General features: G+C 36.3%; 1 protein-coding gene across 2 annotated transcripts in view; it reads left to right on the forward strand.

The window, feature by feature from the left end:
- Positions 1-14,857, forward strand: part of mtus2a (microtubule associated tumor suppressor candidate 2a) — a 68,291-nt gene that overhangs the window by 41,352 nt on the left and 12,082 nt on the right. For both annotated transcript variants that reach the window (XM_042732518.1, XM_042732519.1), the window contains exon 5: positions 12,387-12,548. In XM_042732518.1, coding sequence (XP_042588452.1) covers positions 12,387-12,548 — 162 coding nt within the window. The remainder of the gene's footprint in view (positions 1-12,386; positions 12,549-14,857) is intronic.

The following is a 14,857-nucleotide window of genomic DNA, read 5'->3' on the forward strand; positions in this document are numbered from 1 at the left end:
GTTTTTTTCTCCATTAAATCAATACAAAGGTTATTTTTCATATTGAAACTGTGAAAATACCCAACACAGTAAGTTGATCCACATATGACAGGCTCTGAACTTGGTCAATACTAATCTTATATACAGGCACCGGACTAAAAATACATTCATCAGTCATCGCTCCCAAAATTAATTCAACGGGTCATCTTGTTAATGCTATAAATTAATTACAACAATAAAATAAAATTTCATCATAAACATACATGAACAACAACATCACACTGAACCACAGAAATTCCAAAATTATATTTCCCTTACATTCAACTATTTACCAAAAGTGCATTCATCTTTGCCATGTTACATCCATTTAGTTGACTAGTGCTATACGCTGTATTAACAAAAACATTAACGGCATTAATAAAAACACTTACACTGACAAGCTACGCAATATCACTTTCATAATCAAATGCGACTCATCTGTGATTATGAACGTGATATTGGATAACTTGTCAGTGATGTACGGCTCTGTGTATTAAATGCTGTTCCATCTGAAAAGACACAATGGAGATTTATCACAGAACTGGCTTTACTGACAATCACATGCGATTTATCGTGCAGCCCTTGTTTGTTGATCACAAAGTACAAAGTAGATGAGGTAAACTAGGATGCTGGGTGTATTCAGAGTGCCGTCATTACTGTCTAGAGTGCGTGGAATGGTGCACTGTGATTGGTTGTTACTGTTTACAGTGCGTGGAATGGTGTGCTGTGATTGGTTGAGCGTATATATCGCATTCTGCAAAGAAAGGAGTCTGTCGTTTGTCGCGGTTAGGAAAAAAAGGGAGAAAACATAACTCTGCAAATATCGCATTTTGTGTAAAATTAAAAATGGAGTTTTCAATACCGACCAGACACAGTACTGATTTTGGCGGAAACTCATTTTTTTTTTTTTAGTATGTATAATTAAATTTATTTTTGATTTATTTTTTTTTGTGTTTAGTTAATTTTAAAAAAAGGTATATATTATTTTAATCAATTATTTATGTTCAAGATCAGTGTGTGTTAATTTAAGGTTTCGTAGTATTTTAATGTTTTAGTAATTTTTCATAAACTGCTTTTATCATTTTTATTAGATTTTTATTTTTTATTTTTCTATTTTAAGTTATTTTTAATTCGGTTTTAGTTTAGGTAATACTTAAGTACTTAAAATTTATTTCAGCAAAGACAACACATTTTTAAGTTTACATTTTTACGTTTTTCATCTAACATTGTTATTTTAGCTTTATTTCTGTTCACAAAAACAATTTTTAATAGATTCAGTTTTATTTTTAGTTAACAATAACAACACTGATACATATACTGTACCACTGAATTTGGAATATTTTTATGTAAAGCATAACATGCAGACATTACTAACTGTCAAAATAATTTTGGGGCCACTGCAGATATAATTGGGGTTGTTCCAAACAGTGTTTTGTATCTACAAAATTTCTTACATCATTTATCTCACCATAGTCATATCATTACTAAAAGTTCCATAGCGAAGCTCATTATTCTTCTTTGAAATTAGGGCTGTAATTCACACAGTGTGAATAATATTCAGTAAAGCTGTGCGATCCATACATGCAATGCCTGTACGTATCAAATCTATTTATAGCCATCATATTTTCACAATCCTTCCACACTATTTAATATGTAAGTCAGAGGTGCAAATGAGTGTTTTTATTTTTTTTTTTCTCTCTCTGAAGTGTTGATTGCAGATCTGATGGTGTTTCGACTGCATATTGACTGTCTGGCAGTCAAACACTAGATAAAATGATTAGCCTTTAGCTGTGACTAAGAATGTGACTATTATTAGCAGACATTAATGATCTTTGGGTGTGTAAATAGTACTGTGGAGTATTATGGCATAAGTTTATGAATTTTATGAAGACCCTTTTCCACCTGTGTGGTGACCACCTGTCCGCTTAGGTAAACAAGGGCATTTGCAGGACATGTGTATATGTTACCGGTGTAATGCCTGACTGTTGCTTTAGGCTCAGTGTTGAATCAGTGTGACATATTGACCTAGGATTCCTGTAGATACCAGAAACCTCCCTGCGGGATTGGACGTCACAGACAGTTATCGATTTTCTCAGGTCTGACTGATTGAGGCTAGTCCACTTCTAATTGGCTGAATTGGAGAGTGTGAATGATGGCGGCAAATGCTACTGGACTTATTAAGCTGTCGTTAGTGTTTGAGCTGCCGGATAGGTAGAGCGGCATGTCAGTATTTGGCTCTCATTTTCATCCTTGTGTAGAGGCAGCACAGTAATTGGTTATGCCTTAGGAGATGAGATCTGTCACATGACCTTTGTTAGTCTCATGTCATGGCTTGATTTGGTCTGAAATATTGGAGGAACACTATTAAAGGGATAGTTGAGGCAAAAAAAATACAATTCTGTTTTTCTAGTCATTTAACCCTTATATGCATACCTCGGGTCTTTAGAGAGCCAGGATGTCATTCACTACCCTCTCTCTTTTTTATTTTTTAAAGTTAGACATCAGCTCTCTTAGTATTCCTCAGTCTATTCATTGTAAACATTTTAACCAGAAAAAAATATATAAAAGAATGTCTGTTTTCTGATTCATTTTTGTAAAAAAGTGTATAGGGTTGCTAGCGACCTGAGGTATGTAATAGTGTAAGTATAATTTTTTTCTGTGCAACAATAATAAAATATCTGAAGACTCAAAAAGTGCAATTCACTTTTATTCCTCAAGGTGGCACTGTTTTATAGACAGTGATGATGTGATGTTTCACTCATAATTACCACAGGCACAAAAACAAAAGAATATCATCTGCAAAAATTTAACTGGCTTTAGTGGCTTTACTGTAGAACAATTACTGTACGCAGTGAAATATAAATGTCACTGGCATTTAGGTGGATGTGATGAATAAGCTTTCAGAGATCAAAATATTGATTTTTGAAGTCTTTGAAAACAAAAATATGGTTGAGATTGCGAATATGAACCAGATGCTGAATGTACTTGGAAAGTGCGCTCTGACAATGACAGTGATAGTAAAAATAATATTAATATTTTCAATTTTAATTTTAATTTTAGTGCAAGGTTTAGTGATTTTGTTATGTGACTTTTAAATTGGTAGGTTAGTAAAAAAAAAAAAAATCATGTTTGGGTAAAGTATTCCTTAAAGGAACGATTGAACATTTATATCTAACAACAGTAGATGTAACAGCAAGTTGTAAATGGACTTTGCTATAAAACCAAATAAAACAACAATAAATTGATAATTATACGCATTCATCTCTTTTTATCTGTCTCTGTCTCTGTCTGACTTTGTCCTCTTTGTACCAGTAGGGAGTGAATGGCATATAGCAGTCTTATATTAGCCACTGCTCTGAAAGGCAACACTCTGTTTGAAGCTGTTGGCTTCTGACTGTGAGCTTCTGAGAATCCCAGCATCGTCTGACCTTAACAAAGACCCAGACAGAGTTTCTTTATATAGAGAGATCACAGTCCCACCTTCACTCTCAGAGAGAGCGCAATAAAAGATGAAGTTTTCAGCAATTTCAAACATCACACCACATACCCTTCTCTCTGGCTAGAGCAGCATATCCTCTTTTTTATCCTTTTTTAAAATCTGTCTGGGTGTAATTCATCTTTAGAGATTGCTAACTGTCAGTTTGTTGGTGTGAGCTCCCAGCTTGCATGCAGGATTGATGGATGCGATCTCATGCCGCAGCCTGTCGGGATTATGCCAAAAACTCTTAATTCTTTCTTTTTCTTGTTCGTCGGAGTCTCGGTTCATTCTCTGAAGGGGGATTCTTCAGTGACAGTCGCTCCTTGAACATGACTCATCCTCTGGTCTCTGGGATATTTCTGATCTCCTCAAGTAAAATCATCAAGAGTCTGAAAATTCAAGTCACAAGTTTGAAGTTGTTCTAGTTGAGATGCTTGCAAAAAAATATATTTTATACAGTGTGCAGTAACACTTTTAACTTGAGGCACACTAACAAGCTGGTACATCTCAGATGTGACCTTTCCAGCAACAGCAAAGTAAAGAACAAGCCGAGGAGATATATATACAGTATATACATGCCTATAACGCAAAGACAATGACCTTCAGTGAAGGTGATGCTGCTTTTATTGATTTTCATTTTTATATATCTACAATGTGTTCTTGTTATTATTGTGATCTTGTAGACCCCCCTGGTTTCCATTGAAAGGGTTCAGGTCTGTTCTAATAGATCCATAGATCCCTCTTATATAAGTGCATGTGTACTCAAGGTTAGTTATGAAACATCTAGCTCCCACCTGGACAGGTTTTAATCTGAGAACAATCTCTGAGGAGAACATGTGTGAATATTGTCTGAGATCAGCATTGTGTTCTGCACTTGGGAACTTGCACCACTTACACAGCTGTTGACAAAAAATAGATAGGAGAAAATGAGAGGAAGAATATCAGTATTGTAGTGAATATACCTGTTTTATAGTGGAATGCCTAGGGCTACCTGCAGTAGTGTGCTTGGTTGGGTTTGTAATACGCACTACCTAGTCACGCACTGCTGAACTTCTCTGCCAGGTGAGCTACACTAGTTTTGTAACACACACTACTGTGCTTTGTGTATATTAATTGTGCAGTAGGTCTACATTATATATTAATTGATAGGTCAGTACCTTATATTCCAGTTTTGAGGTGGAATATGAATTGTAGTAATTATGTAGAATGCTGTATGTACCTATGCTCATTTTGTAGTGCATGTTACCATTTGCACACTACATAATATTGGCTCCATCTCAGTTTTTGTATTTATACTATGCAGGGTTATTACAGTTAACTTAAAAAATCTTATTTCAGGTAGTTGCCAAGTTAACATTTCTCATTTTAATTTAGTTTGACTAAATGGCTAAAATAACTAAAACTGAAGGGGAAAAAACTATACAGGCATTTAAAGAAGAAATACATCTAAATAACTCAAACTTATACTAAAAATTGAAATGAATGTGGTTGTGAAGGTCATTACGTCAAGTTGTTGCTGTTAATCTGTTTCATTCTGCTCAAAAAATAAAATAAAAATAAATACATAATTAAAAAATTAAATAAAAAATATAAAAATGAAAACTAATTCACGATGTTAATAAAAAATATAATAGTATCTTGATGAAATGCTATTACAGTTATTTTAGTATTATTACATTATTTATTAATATTTTGAATTAGAATTATTTTTATAATTTCAAGTTTGAGTAATTTTGCTGTATTGACATTTTTATTAGTTTTTCATTAAATGTCTATATAACTTTAAATATTTCATTTCTATTTGATTTATTTTCAGTCCTTTTAATAACTTGAACTTCAACTCATTTATATCAGTTGCAAAGGCAAATTTTTCATCTAATATTTATATTTTATTTTATTTCGGATTTATTTGGATTACAGAAAGTGATTTTGTAATCATTTTAGTTTTAGTTCACAATAGCAACACTGGTAGTTAGTCAGTGTTAGAGATTAGAACAAGCAATACTTAAAAAAAAAAACCTATAAAGTATTTTAAGCACCATTTCCATACAATTTTAATGTACTGTACATTATTTCTAATCTCACATATTATTTACAACAAGCGTAATACGTCTCATAATTTAATACTACACAGTATGTATACACAATTACCTGTTGTCACTTTGTACTCACTATCTGCACACTGCACAGTGTAGTCTGAAAGGAAAACACATGGAAGAGAAGTGAGAGTAGGAAGTGAGGAGAGGTGAAGAAGGGGGAGGTGTGAGAGCACAGATGCCATCGCTCCAGCCCATCTCTGACTCATGCACACTGCTGAGAACAGATGGTTCCTCACACAAACACACCACAGCAAACATGCACACATACACTCTCAGGAACATTCTCACACACTGAAGTAGACCTATACACGGCTTCACTACAGGTTTGTAGTGTCTTTGTCTCATTGGCATGTTTAGTGAGTGTGCATCTAAATCCTGCATCTCTCTGACTGTCAGATTTCACATTGGGCAGTCTGTGCTCTGGGTTCTGCTGACTCACACTCTCACCAAACCGCTGAGCTCTGGTTGATCCTGCTGCGCAGAGAGATGCTAATGAACTTTTTCTCTATTTTTACCCATATGGGCTGTCTGTATCCTCCTGCCTTTATACATTACGCAGCTGTGCCTTGTAAAGCTCAAATAGGTCAGATTTTGATGAATGTGGCCTAGAACTAGCTGCTAAGTATTACTCTTAAATATTAATATGACACAGTGATGATTCTGAATGGTAGTATGCCTACCTGTATTAGCATTTAAGCATTAGCACTGACCTTCTCGCTCCTCTTTGCTAACCTGATAAGAGCCTGATAATGTTGTTCTGATTACCTCGTGTCTTAATCCCATTCTATCTATTTCCCTGAAGGCCTTTATGGGATTTTTTTCTGTGGATGAGGAGTCAGACCAGGCTTTCCTTCTGCAAAATCCCAAGCCATCTCCAGTTCTCTGTTTCAGCTAGCTTCCATTTCCGTTATCCCTCTTAAGCCTCCCAGAGAGAGTGTGTTTCTCAGAATGCTGCCAGGCTGTTTAGTGCTGTATCTTCTGCTATTCCAGTACTTCCATTTTGGCTCTATTTCTTTATTTAGTACATAAACCTTCAGTAGTGTGTATTGTGGTCAGCCTGGTATGTAAAAAGAGTCTATCAGTGTAAAATAAAAGTGCAAGCAATAGTGCACACAGCTTAGATAAATAGTTTTTGTGGCCTTTGTTGGATCCATTATTGAAAACAAAATGTCGACCAGTTATGGTTTGATTTGTTTTGTTGTTGTTGTTGTTGTTGTTTTTTTTGGCCTGAAAAAAGTTGAATACTATTGTCCCTGTATTTTTGTGCAAATTTCCCTGTGTACTAGTTCTACAAGTACCACTCAACATCTAGCGCACACTTCCAATGATATTGTTTTATTGCCACTTTGTGATTTCCTACTGCATTATGCTACATCGTGCACACTACCCGTTGTATTGCATGCTACATTTTGTACTAGTAATGTACTATATACTGTAGAACGCACTACCTAGTGCACAATACAGTGTCCTTATGTTCTAGTGCACACTACCATGTGTAATAGTTTTGTACTACTTCACTCTGCTTAATGTGGCATATTAGCACATTAGTGCACACCACTTTGTGATCTAGTACTGCACTACCTAGTGTACACTAACTGATGTCCTACTGCATGCTACTTTTTGGCCTAATACTCTACTGCATAGAGCACACTACTTAATATTCTTGTGTTTTAGTGCACAATACTTTGTGCACTCACACCATACTACACTACTTAGTGCATATTACATTGTCTTGTTATGCCTTGTGAACACTACACTACCTAGTGCACACTACTTTTTGTGAATTAATACTGTATTACGTAGAGCACACTACCCAATATGCTTGTGTTTTAGTGCACAATACTTTGGGCATTCACACTGTACGACAGTACTTTATATGCACATTATATAATGTAATGTTCTTGTGTGCACACTACCCAGTTTACTAGTACTTGTAGTACACTATCTAGTACACACTACATAATAATGGTACTTTTTAGTTTGTGAACATTATGCTAAGTAGTGCACACTATGCTTGTGTTTTAGTGCACAATAATTTGTGCATGCACAATGTTCTACAATAATTAGTGCACATTATGTAATTTCCTGTGTGCATACTACACAGTGTTCTAGTTCTTGTAGTACACTATCTAGTGCACACCATATTATAATGGTACTTTTTTAATACAAACAAGTTTGTGAACACTACTACCTAGTGCACACTATAATACCTAGTGCACACTACATTTGATAGTGGACTTCAGGAGAAACCCCCCTGCACTCCTCCCACTCACCATCATATACAGCACTGTGGCAGCAGTGGAGTCAATCAGATTCCTGGGAACCACCATCTCTCAGGACCTGAAGTGGGACAATCACATTGACTCCATTGTTAAAAAGGCCCAACAAAGGTTGTACTTCCTTCGCCAGCTGAGGAAGTTTAACCTGCCACAGGAGCTGCTGAAACAGTTCTACTCAGCCATCATTGAGTCTGTCTTGTGTACTTCAATAACTGTCTGGTTTGGTTCAGCTACAAAATCAGACATCAGAAGACTACAGAGAACGGTTCGGACTGCTGAAAGGACTATTGGTGCTCCCCTGCCAACCCTTCAAGAGCTGTATACATCCAGAGTGAGGAAAAGATCTCAGGAAATCACTCCTTATCCCTCACATCCAAGTTACCCCCTTATTGAACTTTTGCCATCTGGCCGGCGCTTCAGAGCTGGAAATACAAGGACAGGCAGGCACAAGAACAGTTTCTTCCCCCAGGCAATCTACCTCATGAACAGTTAAATGTTCCCCACTTGTGCAATAAAAATGTGCAATATCCTTATATTTATTTGTTACCCCTCCATCCTAGTACATCCCTGCATCTCACTCTATTCTATTCCATTATCATCTATTGCACAACTGTTGATACAATTTATTTATTTTCCGATTTATTTGGCAAGATTTGTCTTTTTTTTTTTTTTGTCTGTGTGTTGTTGTCTCTGTTTACTGGAAGCTTATGTCACTAAAACAAATTCCTTGTATGCGCAAGCATACTTGGCAATAAAGCTCTTTCTGATTCTGATTTGGTGTATTAGTATTGTATTACGTAGAGCACACTACCTAATATGCTTGTTTTAGTGCACAATACTTAGTGCAATTACACTGTACTACAGTACTTTGTGCACATTATGCAATTTCCTGTGTGCACCACCCAGTGTACTGGTACTTGTAGTACACTATCTAGTGCACACTACATTATAATGGTACTTTTGTAATGGAAACAATTTTGTGAATGCTAAGCTACTAGTGCACACTAAACTATTAAGAGTTTTGTTTTTGTGTTCAATACTTCAGTACTTTGCTACAAAACTAGTAATTTAATGTACTAGTTTTGTATCACACTATCTAGTGCACACTGCACGTAAGTTTGTGATTTCTTACTCTTTTTAATTACCTAGTGCACACTACCTAATGCCCTGCTGCACACTACTTTTGTACTAGTGCTGTGCTATGTATAGCACAATACTTAATATGCTAGTGTTTTGGTACACAATACTTTGTACACTCACACCATCTTACAATACAGTGCACACAACCTAATGTCCTACTGCACACTACTTTTTGTGCTAGTACTCTACTACTGTATAGTATAGTACTCTACCTAGTACACATTGCATAATTTCTAAATGTTTTAGTGCACACTATTCAAATTATTATTATTATTATTATTATTATTTTCATTTTTGCCCATTTGTCCACTTTGTGCAAGCAGTGAGTCAATATTTCTCAGGTCCTTATGGTATTAGTACTGAAGTGGCAGCCATCCTGACATTTAGCTGTGAGTTGGATTTGCATAATGTTTACTTCCCGACGTCCTCATGAGCACCTCTGATGCTCTGTGCTTAATAATGCATTGCAAGCTCCATCTCTTAATGGGTCACTGCTGTGTTCACCGGGCCTGATTTTTCATTCTGATTCTCTCTCTGTGCCATCTAAATGTTGCTAGATGGGAAATAACCTTCTGTGCTGGAATAACATCTGCTCCCATAACATTTCCTCTGTCATTTTATAAGCCATTCCAATCCTTATGCTTAAGGTGAGCTCCTGCCTCCCAGATATTGTCATTCTGCTTGCATCCTTTTGCTTTCTATTTTCACTTCTATTTTTGTCTTTCTCTCCTTTTCTCTCTAGTGGTCTTGTCAGCGGTGATTTAACCAACTAGCCCTTCTTTTATCTCCTCCCCAGCCTATCATTTATTTTTCTAATAGTGGCGCCCAAGGTGGGGTGCATTCCTATCCTCTCCTCCTTACCAACATAATGTTTTCCTCCATCTCTTCTAAAATACTTTCTTTGCATTCTTGTCCTGTCGCATTACATATGTCTCTACTGTCCAGAAGACCAGAGAAGCAGTGCTGATTGTTTGGTTCACAAGCTAATTTTTTTTCCACACCAGCACTGCAGTAAATTAGTCTTCTATTATTTTTGCTTTCTCTTCTGGTGCATTGTATGATAAATTATTAGCTCAAACTGAATTGTATATTATTATTACTCATGTTGGCCGAGAATTTGTCTTCATTATCCAAATGTCAGCAGCATTTTAAATTCAGCATGTGTGAATTGCTTCACTGTATTTCCTGGACCTTAAATCTGTGTGTGTATGTGTGGCTTTTTATTTTAGAAAGCTTGTATTTCTTTTTTAAGAAAAACTAATGTGATCTTAGTCCATTTATTCCATGTTTGCTAGTGTTTGCTGGCCAATTGTATTTTTGCTAAACTAAACAAACATTTAAATCAAATTCATTTGGGATTTCCCTTAATTAAAAACATATTAGTCAAAACTAGAAAAGCATAATGATATAAGCACACCTGCAGATAATAGTTGGGTGTCGTATGCAAAAAGTCTTTTGTATGTGTGAATGGAAATGTTCAGTGAACTAGAGAGAGAGAGAGAAGCCAAATTCCTTAGCATCGTAAATCAGAATGTAAATCCTGTAATGCTGTGTCACTACAATGCACTGCCAGTTATTTATGTCACAGACAGAATTTTAAACATTCAGAGAATATATTTCTAAATTTAAATAAAACATTTATTTTACTGTTTACTGCATTTATCAAACTCATACATGTTACCAAAGTTATTGAGAGTTTTTATTTTATTTTATTCTATTTTATTTTATTTGTAATTTAAAGGACATATAAACTATAATTTTAGGCTAAATCTTGCAACCTGTTGTTTAAAAAAAAGTATTTGCTTTTATTAATTTTATTTAGTTATTTATTTTTGTATGCAAGCAATGTTATTTAATTTAAATATAATATTTTTTTATATTTTTATTTTTATTTTATTTCTGAAAAATAACAAAATCACAAAAATTTTCCAAATTTTATAGTAGAGTTGCAAAGTTTACAGACCTGTTTTCTGGTCATTTGCAGAAAAAGAATACATTTGCTAAATATATTTTAAAGTTTTTTAGTTTTTTTCATGTTTATTTTAATTAATACATTTTTATTACTAAATTTAAAACCAAATTTTATGTCTATATGTCATTATAGAATGTAACGCTTTCTACAGACTTTTAACTGTAGATATTTTAGGTGTGCAATGTGATCCAACCCACACAAGCTCCCATCATTTGAGTGATTATGTAAATCCGGAGTGCTGATGAAACTGGAAAAAATCTTAAGGATTGAGTCTCTGTGCTACTAACCCAGTTCCACACAATGCTGGCAGTTAACTGGTTCTCACAGAGATTTGGAAAAGAATCCACCAATGAGCAGTGAGGTTTATTTCCCGGCAACCAATCAAACGCATCTCTCAGCTGCTCTGCACCTTAACATCGCCTGCTGCGAGAGCTGGAGGGCTGTATAGCACTTCCTACTGTTTCCGAAGCTCCATCTCTGCAGCCAAAACTTCGTCCCAGATCTTTACCCTTATCAGATCACCCTCAAACTGCATTTACCGCAGTATAGCCTTACCACAAATGAGAATAAGTGATTCTGTTAGTGTAGCTGTGTTTAATGCCCTTGGAAAGGCTATGTATTTCATCCTAACAAAATCTCTTTGAATTAATGGCAGTTGTCGGCTGCAGTCTCTAAATGTCTCCTCAGGTTACATGGGAGTTATAAAATATGGTATTTAAAAGCACTTATGACAGTGTACTGTCAGCATTTCTGCATCTGTCTGCTCTTTTCTGTTCGTGGAATCCTCTCTCAGCACTTCATAAATCAGAGTGATAACAGCGGCAGAGCAGCGTTCTATACAGGCTCCCGAGAATGGTGTCGCCCTACAGTCTGAGAGTAAGCTAAAGTACAGAGGAAAGTGTCTTTCAAAGGACCCGTTATATAAAAGTACCTATGTGATTTGTGAAATCGGTTATGGCTCACTGAATAGATATTATGTCTTGGGTTTTTTTTTCTTTTACATGGCAAGCAATTCTCATTTTATTGCGGAATTTGGTCTTATCGAGCCAGCTGCGGTTATTGATCAAGACTGAGTGGGATGAACGGCTGGTCTGGGTTGTGGGGTTAATGAGCAGTTAGATGAATTCTCATCCACCACCGATGATGAATAATGTTCTCAGATAGAAACCAAGTGAGATGAGCGCAGTCTGATTAAGCATTCAGTAAATCAGGGAACTAGACAATGACCTGCAGTATGCAGTGTCTAGACTACTGTGTAGTGCGCAATGAATCAAATGCAATTCAACTGACGAACATAAAAGTGCACTTTCAGAGATTTTCAAAGCGAAATAACATTGATTTGTGTGGATGTGCTGTATTTTTTTGGTAATGAAGTTTGGCTCTTTTGGGGTTATTTTCAGGTCCCAACAGTGTAAGTGATGAGCCGCCACCGCTTCACCGCGTCACCACGTCACCTCCTGGAGATGGATCCAGAGCACCGTGCCGTAGCACCCCTCAGCCCCCCAACACCCCTGCACCCACACGCCGCTCCCTGCTGCCCCCTCCTCGAAGCTCCCCCGTAGGTAAGTGGACAAAACCTTCATATTTCCAGCCAGTATGCACTTCAACAAGTATGCACTACAAGAAGTATGCCCTAAGCAAAACGAACTGCATTAGAATACAACGTGATCTTCAACCAGTACTACAAGAAGCTTGTGTTTCAAGAGGTTTGCTCTACTAGAATTATTTGTTTCAGCTAGTATGCATTACACAAATATGTACTGCAGCTGGTGTACACTATAAGGCCCACTATAACGCGTTTTTTGCAGTGATAGGCTCCCTTTTTTAAAATAGTTTTCTATTGGCAGTGAGCGTTTTGCGCGCTGTTTATGCACCCCAGGTGCCTCGCATTTAAGCCGCCTGCTGCTCCTCGCATTTTTGCAGGAGCTGAGCGCCTGAACTTGAAAAAACAATGACAGCCAACATCATTTGCAGTTTTTTTTTTCATTGTCCAATCGAATGATTGGAGCCGCAATCATTGGACCCGGAGCTGCATTTATTAAGGTTTTTGCTAATATGACTGTTTACTTAACAGCTCGCGCTATAATCCTTTGATTAGACTGACAGGACAACTGATTTGGTGGTTGCCTAGCAATGCACCGTACTGCTCTTTTTTAAAAGTCACAAAAGTTTTCAGACCTAAAAAACGTGTTCGCCTAAGAACGCGTAAGAATGGACTTTAAATAGTTTACATTAAAGGTTGCTCTCTGATAAGTATGCACTTTAGCTAGTATGCTCTACAAAAAGTTTGTTTCAATACCTGTACACAAGACATATGAACTTAGTATGCCAGTATGTACTTTAATGAGAATGCATTATGAGTATGAAATTCAGCTAGTATGCATTTTAGTGAATATGAAATACAAGAAGTATGCTCTATACAAGATCTAATTTAACCAGTATGCAGTACAAGTTGTATACACTTCAGATAAAGTGATCTTTAGTACTACAACGAACAAGTATGGGCTAAAGAATATGTTAGCACTACTAAAAATATTTTTCACCTACATGCATTACACAAATATGTACTTTAGCTACTGTAGTATACACTGTAAGAAGGAGCTTCAAATAGTTTCAAATTACATGCTTTCTTGTAAGTATGCACACATATGGGCTTAGTATGCTAGTATGTGCTTCAAAAATAATGTACTATAATGCGTACAAAATTCTGCTAGGATGCATTTCAGTGAGTACGCATTACAAAAAGTATGCTCTAAACATGATTCATTCCAACAGAATGCACTACAATTAGAGTGACCTTCAACCAGTACTACAACAAGCATGTTTTTAAACAAGTATACACTATAAGAGGTGTGCACTACTACAAGTCTTTCAATTAGCATGCATTATACAGATATGTATTTCAGCTAGTAAACACTGTATAGACTTCAGAAAGTTTCCATTACAAGAAGTTGCACTCAACTACAAGAAGTATGCTATAAGCAAATCTAATTGCATTAAAATACAATGTGAACTTTAACCAGTACTACAAGAAGCTTGTCTTTCGAAAGGTTTGCAATACTAGAAGTATTTGTTTCAGCTAGTATGCATTACACAAATATGTACTTCAAGGAGTGTACACTATAAGAATGGACTTCAAATAGTTTGAATTACATGTTGCTTTCTGATAAGTATGCACACGTACAGACTTAGTATGCCAGTATGTAGTTCAAGAATGCACTATAATGGATATGAAATTCTGCTAGCATGCATTTCAGGGAATATGCACTACAATAAGTATGCTCTAAACATGATTCATTCCAACAGAATGCACTACAATTAGAACACCGAAATACAAAGGTTGCATGCTTTCTCTAGTGCCAAATGTCATGATGAATTCTCAGACAGCGGCTCCAGTTTGAAGGCAGACCTTCACTGATGTACCGACACACAGCTGAGAGCATACTTGTCAGGCATACCTAAACAGCACTACCTCCCTGTCCATGTCCTCTTCCATATCATTAATCTCCTCTGCGTGTGTGAATAATGGGACAGTCCTGTTGGGGGGACGTTGTAGCCTATGTTTAGTCAAGACTGAAATGTAGACTTTGCCTTGAGAAGGAACACCCTTTCTCAGGAAGTAGGCCATCCAGACTCATTCATCTTAAGACCAGCACCAGAAAAGAGGCTTGTCTACTTTGTGTGCTGTGCACACCTATTGAAGCACATACTTTTTATAGTGCATACTATATGAAGTGCATACTTCTAGGGCATACCTTTTATAGTATGTACTTGTTGAAACACATGCATGTTGTAGTACTGGTTGAAGATCACAGTAGTTGTAGTTTTTTCTGCTAGACTTGTTGAAAGCATACTTCTTGTAACACATACT

This window comes from Cyprinus carpio, chromosome B10 (genome assembly GCF_018340385.1).
Source record: "Cyprinus carpio isolate SPL01 chromosome B10, ASM1834038v1, whole genome shotgun sequence".
In the NCBI taxonomy this organism is placed as follows: domain Eukaryota; kingdom Metazoa; phylum Chordata; class Actinopteri; order Cypriniformes; family Cyprinidae; genus Cyprinus; species Cyprinus carpio.